General features: G+C 45.8%; 1 protein-coding gene across 2 annotated transcripts in view; it reads left to right on the plus strand.

Annotated features, from left to right (window-relative positions):
* The window catches only part of WIPF2 (WAS/WASL interacting protein family member 2), a 45,891-nt gene that overhangs the window by 27,701 nt on the left and 4,928 nt on the right, over positions 1-13,262 (plus strand). For both annotated transcript variants that reach the window (XM_034639896.1, XM_019805647.2), the window contains exons 3-7: positions 1,509-1,641; positions 2,581-2,697; positions 3,054-3,710; positions 11,426-11,635; positions 12,943-13,044. In XM_034639896.1, coding sequence (XP_034495787.1) covers positions 1,509-1,641; positions 2,581-2,697; positions 3,054-3,710; positions 11,426-11,635; positions 12,943-13,044 — 1,219 coding nt within the window. The remainder of the gene's footprint in view (positions 1-1,508; positions 1,642-2,580; positions 2,698-3,053; positions 3,711-11,425; positions 11,636-12,942; positions 13,045-13,262) is intronic.

Genomic DNA, 13,262 nt, shown 5'->3' on the forward strand with positions numbered 1-13,262 from the left:
TAAACCTTTATTTCCTCATCTTTGGAGCAAGGAGCCCGACACAGGGTGGATCCCAGGACCCTGGGATCATGGCCTGAGCTAAAGGCAGCTACTCAACTGACTGAGCCACCCAAGCGGCCCTCATTTTATTCCTCTTAAGATTTTATTTACTTAGGGGCGCCTGGGTGGCACAGCGGTTAAGCGTCTGCCTTCGGCTCAGGGCTTGATCCCGGCGTTATGGGAGAGCCCCACATCAGGCTTCTCCACTATGAGCCTGCTTCTTCCTCTCCCACTCCCCCTGCCTGTGTTCCCTCTCTCGCTGGCTGTCTCTATCTCTGTCGAATAAATAAATAAAATCTTAAAAAAAAAAAAAAAAGATTTTATTTACTTAGTTATTTGAGAGTGTGCGCGCACGCGAGCAGAGGGAGAGGGACAGGCAGACTCCAGGCCAAGCGTGGAGTGTGCCACGGGGCTTGATCTCACGACCCCAAGATCATGACTGAGGTGAAACCAAGACTCTGACATGTAACCGACTGAGCCACCCAGGTGCCCCAATATGGTCTATTTTATAACATTGTTTAGAAGATAAAGTAATAGGGGGGCGCCTGGGTGGCTCAGTCATTGGGCGTCTGCCTTCGGCTCAGGGCGTGACTATGGGGTCCTGGGATCGAGCCCCGTGTCCGCGTCGGGCTCTCTGCTCCGCTGGGAAGCCTGCTTCTTCCTCTCCCACTCCCCCTGCTTGTGCTCCCTCTCTCTCAAATAAATAAATAAAATATTTTTAAAAAGGAGAAGAAGATGATAAAGTAATAGGAAAGAAATACTGTTAGTTGAGATAAGAATTTTAGAGTCAACTGTCTGGGTTGAGATCCTTGCTTTACTATTTACTGGGTGCATGGCCTCAGGAAACTGTTCAACTATTCACACTGTCCAAATGGGTAATGTTGATAATACCTATTTCATAAAAATATTTCAAGATTTAAATGAGATGATGGAAGTAAAATCCTTAGCCTGAGGCATTACAGGGACTCAAGTCAGTGTTTGCCTTCATAACATGTAAAGCTTCTAACACACAAGCCCAGCACACAGGTACTCAGTAAGTGTTAAGGCCTCCCCCCCACTTTTTTTAAGAGAGAGAGAGCGTGCAGGGGAGTGGGGGGGGGGAGGGAGAGAGAAAATCCCAAGTAAGCTCCATGCCCAGGGCCCGATGCATGGCTTGATCTCATAACGCCAGGATCATGACCTGAGCCGAAATCAAGAGTCAGACCTTAACTGACTGAGCCACCCAGACGCCCCAGATAAGGCCTCCTTTCAGAATGTTCTGCATAGGAACGGGACCTATACCCTTCACAGAAAGCGCAACAGAAGGACTAAAGAATGAGAGCGCACATTGGTACTGATAATTTGGTGCAGGATCTGATTAGGTTAGAGGGGCATTAATGAAATCCAGCTTGGCTTAAGGTATTTATCCCAAGCTCCTGGTAAAGGGAACTATTTAGGATGAATAATTACATTTTCCCCTCTTCCTCTAGGCAAACACAGAGCAGCCCAAGCTGAGTAGAGATGAGCAGCGGAGTCGAGGTGCTCTCTTACAGGACATCTGCAAAGGGACCAAGCTGAAGAAGGTGACCAACATTAATGATCGGAGTGCTCCCATCCTTGAGAGTGAGTCTAATCTTCATTTCCTAGTGAGCCACCAGGATCCCAGGATTGACTTGGAGACTTGGCTGGCCTGTCATTTTTATTGTGGGGCCCTGAGTGGGAAAATTTTGTCCTTTAGGAGAGTTTTCTTTGAATGTTCTTTGGCTGTCTTCACATCTTTTCATTTGAATACCTTAGAATTTTCTTTTTGACCTTTGGGACGTATTCTCTGGGGGAAGACTCCCATCTCCTACTGTAACTAGTGCTCCTTACGGCACATCCATGGCTGTTCTCTGAGGAGACCATCATGTTACTAAAAACCGCTAAGCTGAAGCTAGTGAAGATGTTATAATTGCCACAGGTGTCCATTCTGCGAGGCCCCTGGAGAGTTTGCTCACACCTGGATCCCTGAGTCCCTGGCCCCCTTACCATCTGGGACTTGGAAAGGAGAGCCCAGAGAACTCTGCTGAATGTGTCTTGATCCTGGTTTTCCCTCTGCCTTTCCTAAATAAGGGAAATTTGACTCCTTGTTCCTTTTGTTCTTTCTCTTGCATCACAGTGAGGAGTTTCATCTCCACATGAAGCTGTGGAGCTGAGAGGCTTAGCCTTTTTTTTTTTTTTAAAAAGATTTTATTTATTTATTCCACAGAGATAGAGACAGCCAGTGAGAGAGGGAACACAAGCAGGGGGAGTGGGAGAGGAAGAAGCAGGCTCATAGCAGAAGAGCCTGACGTGGGGCTCGATCCCATAACGCCGGGATCACGCCCTGAGCCGAAGGCAGATGCTTAACCGTTGTGCCACCCAGGCGCCCCAGCCTTTTTTTTTTTTTTTTTAAATGCAAAAGCAAGATTGGTTTGTTTGCAAATTAAAGCCCAAATAGAAGAGGGGTTTCTCCTCAGGATTGACTTGGTCACCAGCTCCGCCCAGCATGTGAAGTGAAAACCCTAATGGTATGCTTTCCAGAACCGAAAGGAAGCAGTGGTGGTTATGGCTCTGGAGCAGCTGCCCTGCAGCCCAAGGGAGGTCTCTTCCAAGGGGGAGTGCCAAAACTCCGACCTGTGGGAGCCAAGGACGTTTCAGGTATCTGATCAGTACTTTCTTAGGATATTTCCCAAGTGCGTTAATTTCTGATTAGTCCCAAGTGGGTCATCTAGGGTTAAGGTGTGTGGTAGAGGTGGGAGGACGGAGAAGTGGGAGCAGGGGAGAAGTTACAGAGCAGAATAAAGCCAAAGCTGAGAGATTAAATAAAAATGTGTTCAACTTGTATCGGCAGTATTTGTCATGGGCCCTGAGCCTGAAACCACATTAAAATCCAGAACTATACAGGCATTTAACCTGCTACCATGCAGGTTACACTAAGGAGGCTGGGTGAAGTAGAGATACTGACTAACACGTATCTAGCTCTGTTGATCAAGTGCTATCTGGTGTATTTGTAGAGAACCTAGCTGGTAAGCCAGCTCTACAAGTCCCCAGTTCTCGAGCTGCTGCCCCAAGGCCACCGGTGTCAACAGCCAGTGGGCGCCCTCAAGATGATACAGACAGCAGCCGAGCCTCACTCCCAGAACTGCCCCGGATGCAGAGACCCTCGTTACCGGACCTCTCTCGGCCTAATACCACCAGCAGTACAGGCATGAAGCACAGCTCCTCTGCCCCTCCTCCACCACCCCCGGGACGGCGTGCCAACGCACCCCCTACACCTCTGCCTGTGCACAGCAGCAAAGCCCCGGCCTACAACAGAGAGAAGCCCTTGCCACCCACACCTGGACAAAGGCTGCACCCTGGTCGAGAGGGACCTCCTGCTCCACCCCCAGTCAAACCACCTCCTTCCCCTGTGAATATCAGAACGGGACCAAGTGGCCAGTCTCTGGCTCCTCCTCCTCCGCCTTACCGCCAGCCTCCTGGGGTCCCCAATGGACCCTCCAGTCCCACTAATGAGTCAGCCCCTGAGCTGCCACAGAGACACAATTCTTTGCATAGGAAGACACCGGGGCCTGTGAGAGGCCTAGCGCCTCCTCCACCCACGTCAGCCTCTCCATCACTACAGAGTAATAGACCACCTCCCCCAGCCCGGGACCCTCCCAGTCGGGGAGCCGGTAAGTGCCTGGAAGAACCTTTTTTCCTATCAGATGTAGAATTGAGTTTATCTTCTCACCCTTTTCTCCAAAGCTCTCCTTCAGCGATTGAAGAGAAAAAGAATTCACTTACTCATTCAGCAGGTTTACTGAGTGCCTTTTTGTGTGTCAGACTCTGTTTTTAGGGAAACAGCAAACAATAGAAAAGACAGAAGATTCCTGTTCTTTGGACAGTCAAGCAAATAAATTAGTTTAAAAAATTATATATGTAGATATATATGTATATATATATATAAAATCATATAATTATAAATATATACAAATAAAACTATATAAAATTATATATATATTATGTATGTTTTTTATATATATATAAAGACAGTATGTATATGTTTTAGAGAAATACAAAGCAGAGAAAGGGGAATAGGATATACTGGGGTGGAGGGTGGTGGTGATATTTTTTATTGCAGAGGTGGGGTGAAAGTAGGGTTAGGGAAGGCCTTACTGATAAGTAACAATCTGAAGAGAGTGACGGAGTAGGCTAAGCAGTTTTCTGGGAGAATAGGTATTGCAGGCATTGGGAACAGCAAATACAAAGGCCCTGAGACTGGGGACAGCAGGGAGGCCATTGTGGCAGGACTGGAATGAGTGAAGGGGGAAGAGTGGAAGGACGAGGAGGTCAGGAAGCTAGATTCGCACAGGAGAACACTGTAGGACTTTGTCAAGACTGGGATTTACTCGGTGAGATGCTGAGCCACTAGAGGCATTGGAACAGAGGAAAAGCGTTGCTTTAGCTTTTAAAAGGATGACAAACTCAGGGCGCCCAGGCGGCTCAGTTGATTAAGCATCTGTCTTTGGCTCAGGTCATGATCCCAGGGTCCTGGGATTGAGCCCTGCATTGGGCTCCCTGCTCAGCAGGGAGCCTGCTTCTCCTTCTCCTTCTGCTGTTCCCCCTGCTTGTACTCTTTCTCTGTCAAATAAACAGAATCTTTAAAAAATAAAAAATAAAAGGATGACAAACTCCGGTGTTGAAAACAGTCTGCAGGGGGACAGAGGTGGCAAGGGAGACCACTTTGGAGGCTGGTGCAGTAAATCAGGCAGATAGGTAGGGCCGCAGCAGGTTTGGGGGAAGAAGACAGGTGTTCACTTTTAGACAAGTCAAGTTTGACACGCCTGTTAGGCAAACACCAGTTCGTTATTTTCTCTTGGATTTCTGTCAGACTCTGAAGTTGAGGGGAAAGGTCTGGGCTAGAGAAATTTGAATGATATTGAAAACCACATGCTGGATAAGCTCCCCTAGGGAGTCAGTCTAGATAGAGAAGAGGTTGAGGACTTTATATTAGAGGTCAGAGAGATGGAGAGTAGCAAGCAGAGGAAGCTGAGAAAGAGTCTATAGTGAGGAAGGGAGAAAATGAGAGGATGCTGGAAGGATGCCAAGAGGGAGTGATCAGCTGTGTCCAGGACTGGAAACTGAGAATGACATTGGTCTCGGCAACATGGAGTCTTTTGAGGGGACCCCGAAACAACATGATATCCTTTTGATAATTTCAGTGGAGTGATGGAGGATGAGGGTGAAAGTCTAATTGAGATGTGTTTGGGAACTTGGGAATAGGAGGAGAGGAATTGGAGATAGCGATGTAGAAATCTCTCAGTTTGCTTAAAGGGGAGGGAGGGTGGGGGCACAGATGAATGGTTGCTGGAGGAGAATGAAGGATTGAGGTTTGGGACCCCTCCTGTCCAAGATGGGAGATATATCTGTTTGTATACTGATGAAATGATACATTAGAAAGGGGGGGGGGATTGCCCAAATAATGTTTTCAAGAAGGATAAAAGGAATGGAATCTGATTCATAGGTAAGGGGTTGACCTTAGATAAGAACACAGAGAGTTCTTCCATGGTAACAGGAGGGAAGGCAGAGTGCATAGGGATAGATGCAAGTGGGTAGGTGGGCGTAGTGGTAGGATCATGTGCAAAGTTTCTTCTGTGTGTGTGTGTTTTAAAGATTTTATTTATTCATTTGATAGAGAAACAGAGAACAAACAGGGGGAAGGGCAGAGGGAGAAGCAGGCTCTCCGCTGAGCAGGGAGCCGGGATACGGGGCTCTGTCCCATTACCCTGGGATCATGACCTCAGCCAAAGGCAGATGCTTAACTGACTGAGCCACCCAGGCACACCTTCTGGTTTGTTTCTTATTGGTGAGGTAGAAAGCAAGGACATCCACTGTGAATGAAGGGAGGGAAGGAGAGAGAGGGACATGAAGTGGTCCTCTGGGAGCATGGGAGAGTGAAGGGGATGGGGAAGTGTTCTGGGATAAGCAGCAGCATGAAAGGCCCACTCAGGATTAGGAGCTGTACACTCAAAGTGAGATTAGCACAGTGTGTGTTCAGCTGTGTGTTTGCAGGTACTAAGTGGGGGCAGCATGGTATTTAACCAGGGTTAGCTTTTTTAGGCATGTGGGACACTAAGGGAGAAAGGAAGCTAAGGGTGTAGGTCAGAGAATGATTGTCATAGTGGACCATGAGCCTAAACTGGGTGAAGAGGAGAGTAAGGAGCTCTAGAAAAAGTAGAAGAGGTTGTATAGTCTCTTTACAAAATAGCACGACTGAAAGTAGAGAGTTAGGGAGACCATGAAGCTCTCTGGGACCTTCTTGGACCCAGGAATTTTGGTTCCCATGGCCTCTTATATCATTGGACTTTGAGCCACATCCTCCACAAATGGCTTTTGAGCTTTTAAACAGTTCTTGCAGGTTTGGATCATTGATTAAGAAATTAAGTCATCAGGAAGCACGTATTGAAAGTCCATTAACCTGTGCTGCTGCTTGGCGAGGTACATGGAGAGTTGGTGTTCTAGGAGCTGGCCGGCCAGCAGACGGCAGTTGTATGGTAACTTGTACATCCCTGACCCCATGTCTCCCTGACTTTAGCCATAAGAATCCTAGTCCTAAGGTAGTCTTTGATTCTACGAAGTTTAGGTTAAAAATTATTTTTTAACTTAGGGATTTTTTTTTAAAGATTTTATTTATTCATTTGTCAGCACAAACAAGGGGAGCAGCAGGCAGAGGGAGAAGCAGGCTCCCTGCTGAGGAAGGAGCCCAGTCCCGACTCTGGTCCCAGGACCCTGGGATCATGACCTTAACTGAAGGCAGACGCTTAACTAGCTGAGCCACCCAGGTGTCCCAGGGATATATTTTTATTTTTTTTTAAACTTTATCGAAGCAGAGCCCTTATCTTTCTAACCCTATCCAGGAATAGAAACAGGGAAAAAAATACAATTTCTGTGGGTTTAACTGAGTTGTTTTATTTTTTTAACTTTAATTAATTAATTTTTAAAAATTAAGCTATAGGCCTAATGTGGGTCTTGAAGTCAAGACCCCGAGATCAAGAGTCACATGCTCTACTGACTTAAGCCAGCCATGCACCCTGAATTGGGTAGTTTTAGATGTCTGCAGACTTCTTGCTTCCCACTTCTCTGTTCTTTCTTTCTGGTTTCTTTAGAAGAATATGAAATTATGAGCCTTGTTCTTCTGTCCCTTAGCCATCACCAACTTTGAGGACTGATGGAGGCCTCGGGCAGCTTTCCATCTCTGTAACCAGAGCAGCAGTTCTTAGAGTGATAACACTGAGAGAAAATTGAGGTATTTTAGTCAGAGATCTTGTGAGTATTGGGTCTCTTTGTTGTGTGACATTGGGCAAATTGCTCTGATTCTTTGAGTTTGTTTCCTCGTGTTCATAGTACCTTCAGGGGTGGTTGTAAATAAAAATATGTATGAAAGTGCTTTGTAAACTGTAGTATGCTGCTGATAACTGTTAGTGGTTTTATGCAAGGGTTTCCAGGTAGTTCATGGATTTATCTCTATTATTAAATCATATTATGACAATATTAAGTGATAATATACTTTTGTTTCTATATGAATTATTTACATTTGGAAAAGTATGGAGTCTTCAGTCTTCCCAGGGTGCTCAGGGACCAATTTTATTGGTCCATAGGGTTTCTGAATTTTTTCTTTGCAGAGTAAAACACTTTTTAAGGGATTTTTTTTTTTTTTTTGAAAGAATCAGTACCATCCTGCTTTCCTCAGAATTGGGTTTATCTAGGTTTACAAAAGGTGGTCTCCCACCCCAAGGTTTCCTTTACAAACTGCTTCTTTCTTACGGTCCTTGGGTTCCAGTTCTGTCACTTGAAATGGTCTTAAAACTGTATGTGACAGGGGCGCCTGGGTGGCACAGCGGTTAAGCGTCTGCCTTCGGCTCAGGGCGTGATCCCGGGGTTATGGGATCGAGCCCCACGTCAGGCTCTTCCACTATGAGCCTGCTTCTTCCTCTCCCACTCCCCCTGCTTGTGTTCCTTCTCTCGCTGGCTGTCTCTATCTCTGTCGAATAAATAAATAAAATCTTTAAAANTTTAAAAAAAAAAAAAAAAAAAAAAAAAAAACTGTATGTGACAAAGAGCCCAGAAACTTCCTGGAGATGGCAAAACCTGGTTGGGGTGACCCTGAGGGAGGGCACCGAAGGAGCAAGCAGATTGTCTGGGTTGGCTCTGATCACTGCCACCTGCCCATTGTCTAGCTGGTGTCCTTTTGAGCCTACCTAACCCTGCCTGCCTTATACTCCCTGGCCCTCCCCTAGAGAGATACAGACTCTTAGGGCCCTGAGAAATCTGGGTTTGAGGGAAATATTTTGAAGATGGACTCAAAGAGCTGCAGATTTGGGATGAAATCAAGCTTCAGAGATCTGTTAGGTGGTGTTAAGGAGATTTCTCTTTATTGCTTCTAATAGCCCTTGTCCATACTTAAAACCTTGAAAAGAGTGAGGGAGACATTCAGAGTGCATCTTAGGGAAAGCGAAAACTAACATTTACTGGGCCTACAGTGCGGGACCCCTTGTCTACATAAATCATCCCATTACTGTTTCATTCTTAACTGCGGTCACGCTACAGAAATTCCGACAACAATTCAGGAGGAATAAAAAGATACACTCTTGGGTGCCTGGCTGGCTTAGTCGGTAGAGCACGTGACTCTTGATCTCAGGGTCATGCATTCAAGCCTCACGATGGGTGTAGAGTGTACTTAAAAAAAGTTGATGATGGGGGGCGCCTGGGTGGCACAGCAGTTAAGCGTCTGCCTTTGGCTCAGGGCGTGATCCCGGCATTATGGGATCGAGCCCCATGTCAGGCTCCTCCGCTGGGAGCCTGCTTCTTCCTCTCCCACTCCCCCTGCTTGTGTTCCCTCTCTCGCTGGCTGTCTCTATCTCTGTCAAATAAATAAATAAAATCTTAAAAAAAAAAATGATGATGATACACCCTTTATCCTTTATCACTAAACCTTGTTGTCTGTTAAGCCGAGTAGTCTCTCCGTGTATTATTTAGGAAACAGCTATTTATCAGACATGGCATTGGTACCAGAAGATAAACTTCCATCTCAGTGGGTTATACATTTTAGGGGGAGGTAATATAGTACCTGGGGTAGTTAGGAAAAGTAGTTATGAAAAGCAGTGTGGGCATAGTGGAAAGAACAGATGTGTGCTGAGTCTATGAGATCTGTGACCTCAGACAAACAACCTGAGTCCCAGTTCCCCCATTTGTGAAATGAGGATAATACCACATACTTTGCAGGAGTGGTGGAATAATTTTTAAAGATGTAATGCCTGTGAAGTACCCGGGACAGTGCCTGGAATATAACAGAAACCAAATAAATGGTAGCTGCTCTTTTTGTTAGTTAATGAAAAGAATAGAACAATATAATATAAACACCTTACTTAGAACCTATTCCAGTGATGTTGCCATGTCTTCAGATGTGTTGTTGATGTTACCTTGATTTTTGTCTTTTTTTTTTTTTTCTAAAGGTTTCATTTATTTGAGAGAGTGAGAGAGAGAGCACACAAGCAGGGGCAGAGGGAGAGGAAGAAGCAGACTCCCCACTGAGCAGGGAGCCCAACATGGGGCTCAATGCCAGGACCCTGGGATCATGACGTGAGCCAAAAGTAGACGCTTAACTGACTGAGCCACCCAGGCGCCCCACATTTTTGTCTTTTAAGAGTGAAGTGGAATCAGATGTAGGTATGAATATTTTTATTGATGGTTGTGCAATCTCAGAAATGAGATACGAGGGGCACCTGGGTGGCTCAGTCAGTTGACCGTCTGATTCTTGGTTTCGGCTCAGGTCACGATCTCAGAGTCGTGAGATCAAGCCCTGCATTGGGCTCCGTGCTCAGCACAGAGTCTCCTTGTCCCTCTCCCTCTGCTCCTCCCCCAAGCTTGCACATGTGCGGGCATGCACTCTTTGTCTCTAAAATAAATAGATATGTAGGTAGGTAGATAGATAAAATCTTTAAAAAAAAAAAAAGAAATGAGATATGGACATCATATAATATTTACAGAACTGTCTGGTTAGAAACTGGGTTTGGAGGCAATTCCCAAAGATACATTTCCAGTTTTTTTGAGCAATGAGCCTATCATCGGAGATAAGCAACTTCTGCAGATGAACCTACTATACATGTCTTGAGAATCACTCACTTTGGTCTCTACTACTAAGTGCTAGAGTAAGTGACACAGCCTATAAATGCTATGGGAGAACAAAGAAGGAGGGGAGTAGAATAGAGTGCATTGCTTTGGAAAAGCCTGTAGAAGATGGGGCTTGAGTGGAATCTTAAAAAAGAGCGGTAGGTTTTATAGTAAGGGAAGAAGGAAGGCATTTCTGCATCTTTTGGGGGAGTCACAGGAGCAAAGCATATGTGGTTTGGTTTAGTCAGCACATGTTGATTGCATACCTACTGTGTGCTGTACATGTGGCTGAGCTTGGGAACTCAGATGAATGGACACTGCCCTGACTTGGGAAGAGGCACATAAAATGAGAAATTATAATACAATATGGTAGTGTAGTAGAGAGATACAGAGGCGACAGTGGGAGTCTCAGCCTAAGAATCAAGCAAGGAAGAGGGGAACGTGAAATCAGGCTGCCAGGCGTGGTAAGATGTTGTGTAAGAAAGGAGGATGATGTGGTGAGACCCAGTTGGGGTTGAAGCTAAGGATTTGAAACTTCATGGTAGAGGAAATGCAAAGCCCTTAGAAAAGTTTGAGCAAGTATTTTGGAGGAGATTAGTGAGTTGAAGTGAAGAATGGATTGGAATGGTAAGAGATGAGAAGCAAGGAGAACATTTGGGAAGCTTTTTGCAGTAGAACAGGCTGAATATGAGAAAGCCTTGAAGTAGGATTGTGGAGGAAGGCATGGAAAGGCAGGGAAAAGATATCAAGAGTAGGCAAAGTTCTTTTTTTTTTTTAAGATTATTTATTTATTTATTTATTTGACAGAGATAGAGACAGCCAGCGAGAGAGGGAACACAAGCAGGGGGAGTGGGAGAGGAAGAAGCAGGCTCATAGCAGAAGAGCCTGATGTGGGGCTCGATCCCAGAACGCTGGGATCACGCCCTGAGCCGAAGGCAGACGCTTAACCGCTGTGCCACCCAGGCGCCCCAAGAGTAGGCAAAGTTCTTGACTGACTTGTCACAGGAAATGAAGAAGGTCACACATTTATTCTGGACTTTGGGATCTGGAAGAATGTTCCCGCTGTTAAATAGGGGCGAGAGGAGGGTGAATCTGATACTCGACATGCTGCCTGGAGGCTCCCGGAGCCTAGATCTTTGGGAAGGCACCAAGGCACTCTTAGCGCACGTCTCTCAAATTCCCCTACCCCTCACCATCTCTGTATCTCAGCCTAAACTGCCTTGGATTTTCCTTGCAGCTCCTCCACCCCCACCACCCATGATCCGAAATGGTGCCAGGGATGCTCCCCCTCCCCCCCCACCATACCGAATGCATGGGTCAGAACCCTTGAGCCGAGGAAAGCCCCCACCTCCGCCCTCAAGGACGCCAGCTGGGCCACCCCCTCCTCCTCCACCACCCTTGAGGAATGGCCACAGAGATTCTATTACCACTGTCCGATCTTTCTTGGGTAAGTAACTACCTGTTTTAGTCTCATAGTTCTGTGGTGACTTCACTAATTCCAGTGGCCACTCTAGATTGGGAATGGTCACTAGGTATCCTTTGTTCACAACAGTTCCTCTCTTGGTTTTCCCTCAGACTTCTGGGCCCCCCCCATTGACAGCCCTTGCCGTATGCGAATTCTAGGTATGAATGCTTTAGAAGAGGTTGAAGTAAAATCAGTAGGTGTTGTGGTAATAACTCTGAAGCTATTCTCTTGCTCCCCAAGGATCATTTGTGGTTAGCTTTTAGGTCAGAGACTCTATCCTTTTCAGGATTATTCAGACAGGAATGATGTATCTTCTTAGGACGGAGAGGGCCTTTTCTGGACCTTTAAAAAACAACAAAAACCCATGGCGCACTACCTAGCTGTCCTACTTTGAGGAAGCCACTTCACTGCTCTGGGCCTCGCTTCCCTCATCTGTGAAATGAGGTGGATGAGATCAGGAGTGTATGAGATTTACCTTTTTCAAGGTTAATAAATGAGTCTTAGGCCCCACCTAAGAGATTCTGATTCATTGGGTCTAAGATGGAGCCCCCAGCAAAGGTTGTCCATAGGGTTTCCTCAGACCCTCTGTTGAGGACCCCTGGAAAGATCTGTACCGTCTGCTTCAACCCAAACACTCTAGATTCTTGAATGGTTGGCCTCTTCTCTGACCCCAGTCTAGTCTTTTCCTAATTAGTGGACCAGGGTTTTTGGAATGTGTTTGAGCCGCACTGATCGAAAATCTGAGCCTTCTTCTAGAGGGGACACGTAAAGTGGGACAGTGAGATGCTGTCCCAACTCTGTTGTAGAGCTAAATGAGGGTAACCTGGGCCAGAGGGGCATTATCTGGTCAGATCTCTCACTAACTGGTGACAGAAATTCCCATTTTAGGTTAATGTCTACCAATCTGTGGATTCAGTTCAGTTGGTTTCCCATGGTGACAGTCTCTAAGATGACTGTTAACTGAAACAGAGCTGTATTTCCTTCTCCTCCCATGCAAACTGCTGGGCTCCTTTCCTGTTAAGTGCCTGATTTTTGGTGGAAAGATTTGAAGAACTAATTTGAAGACTCGCTGCTTAATGTAAAGAGCCTCTGAGCATATCCTTTGTGCGTGCAAGGTCCATAGAAAGATGCTGTTGCTGGCCTCAGGAACCTTGGTTTAGTGGGCCAGGCAGGCCCTCATGGTCCATCAGAATTTGAGGGAGATAGCGGGGCGGGGGGTCGGAAGTAGTACAGAGTATGTGGAAGCACAAGGAAGGGTGATATGACTTAATATTCTGTTCCTTTCCCAGATGATTTTGAATCAAAGTATTCTTTCCATCCAGTAGAAGACTTTCCTGCTCCAGAAGAATATAAACACTTTCAGAGAATATATCCCAGCAAAACAAACCGAGGTGAGAAGAGTAGTCAATGAGAGTTTTTTCTATAATTGCATAGAAAGTAGAATGGTATGTTTTTCTTAGATTAAAATTGCTTCTCCTCATCTGCATTTTCTTAAGAAAACAAGGAAACAACAAAACCAGTCCCTATATTTTACAGGTTAGCTTAAAGAGCCTGTCTCTTGTATCAGGAATGTTTGGGTTATTCAGGGTTTGGTGGTTGACCTTATGTA

Source organism: Ailuropoda melanoleuca, chromosome 13 (assembly GCF_002007445.2).
Source record: "Ailuropoda melanoleuca isolate Jingjing chromosome 13, ASM200744v2, whole genome shotgun sequence".
Lineage (NCBI taxonomy): Eukaryota > Metazoa > Chordata > Mammalia > Carnivora > Ursidae > Ailuropoda > Ailuropoda melanoleuca.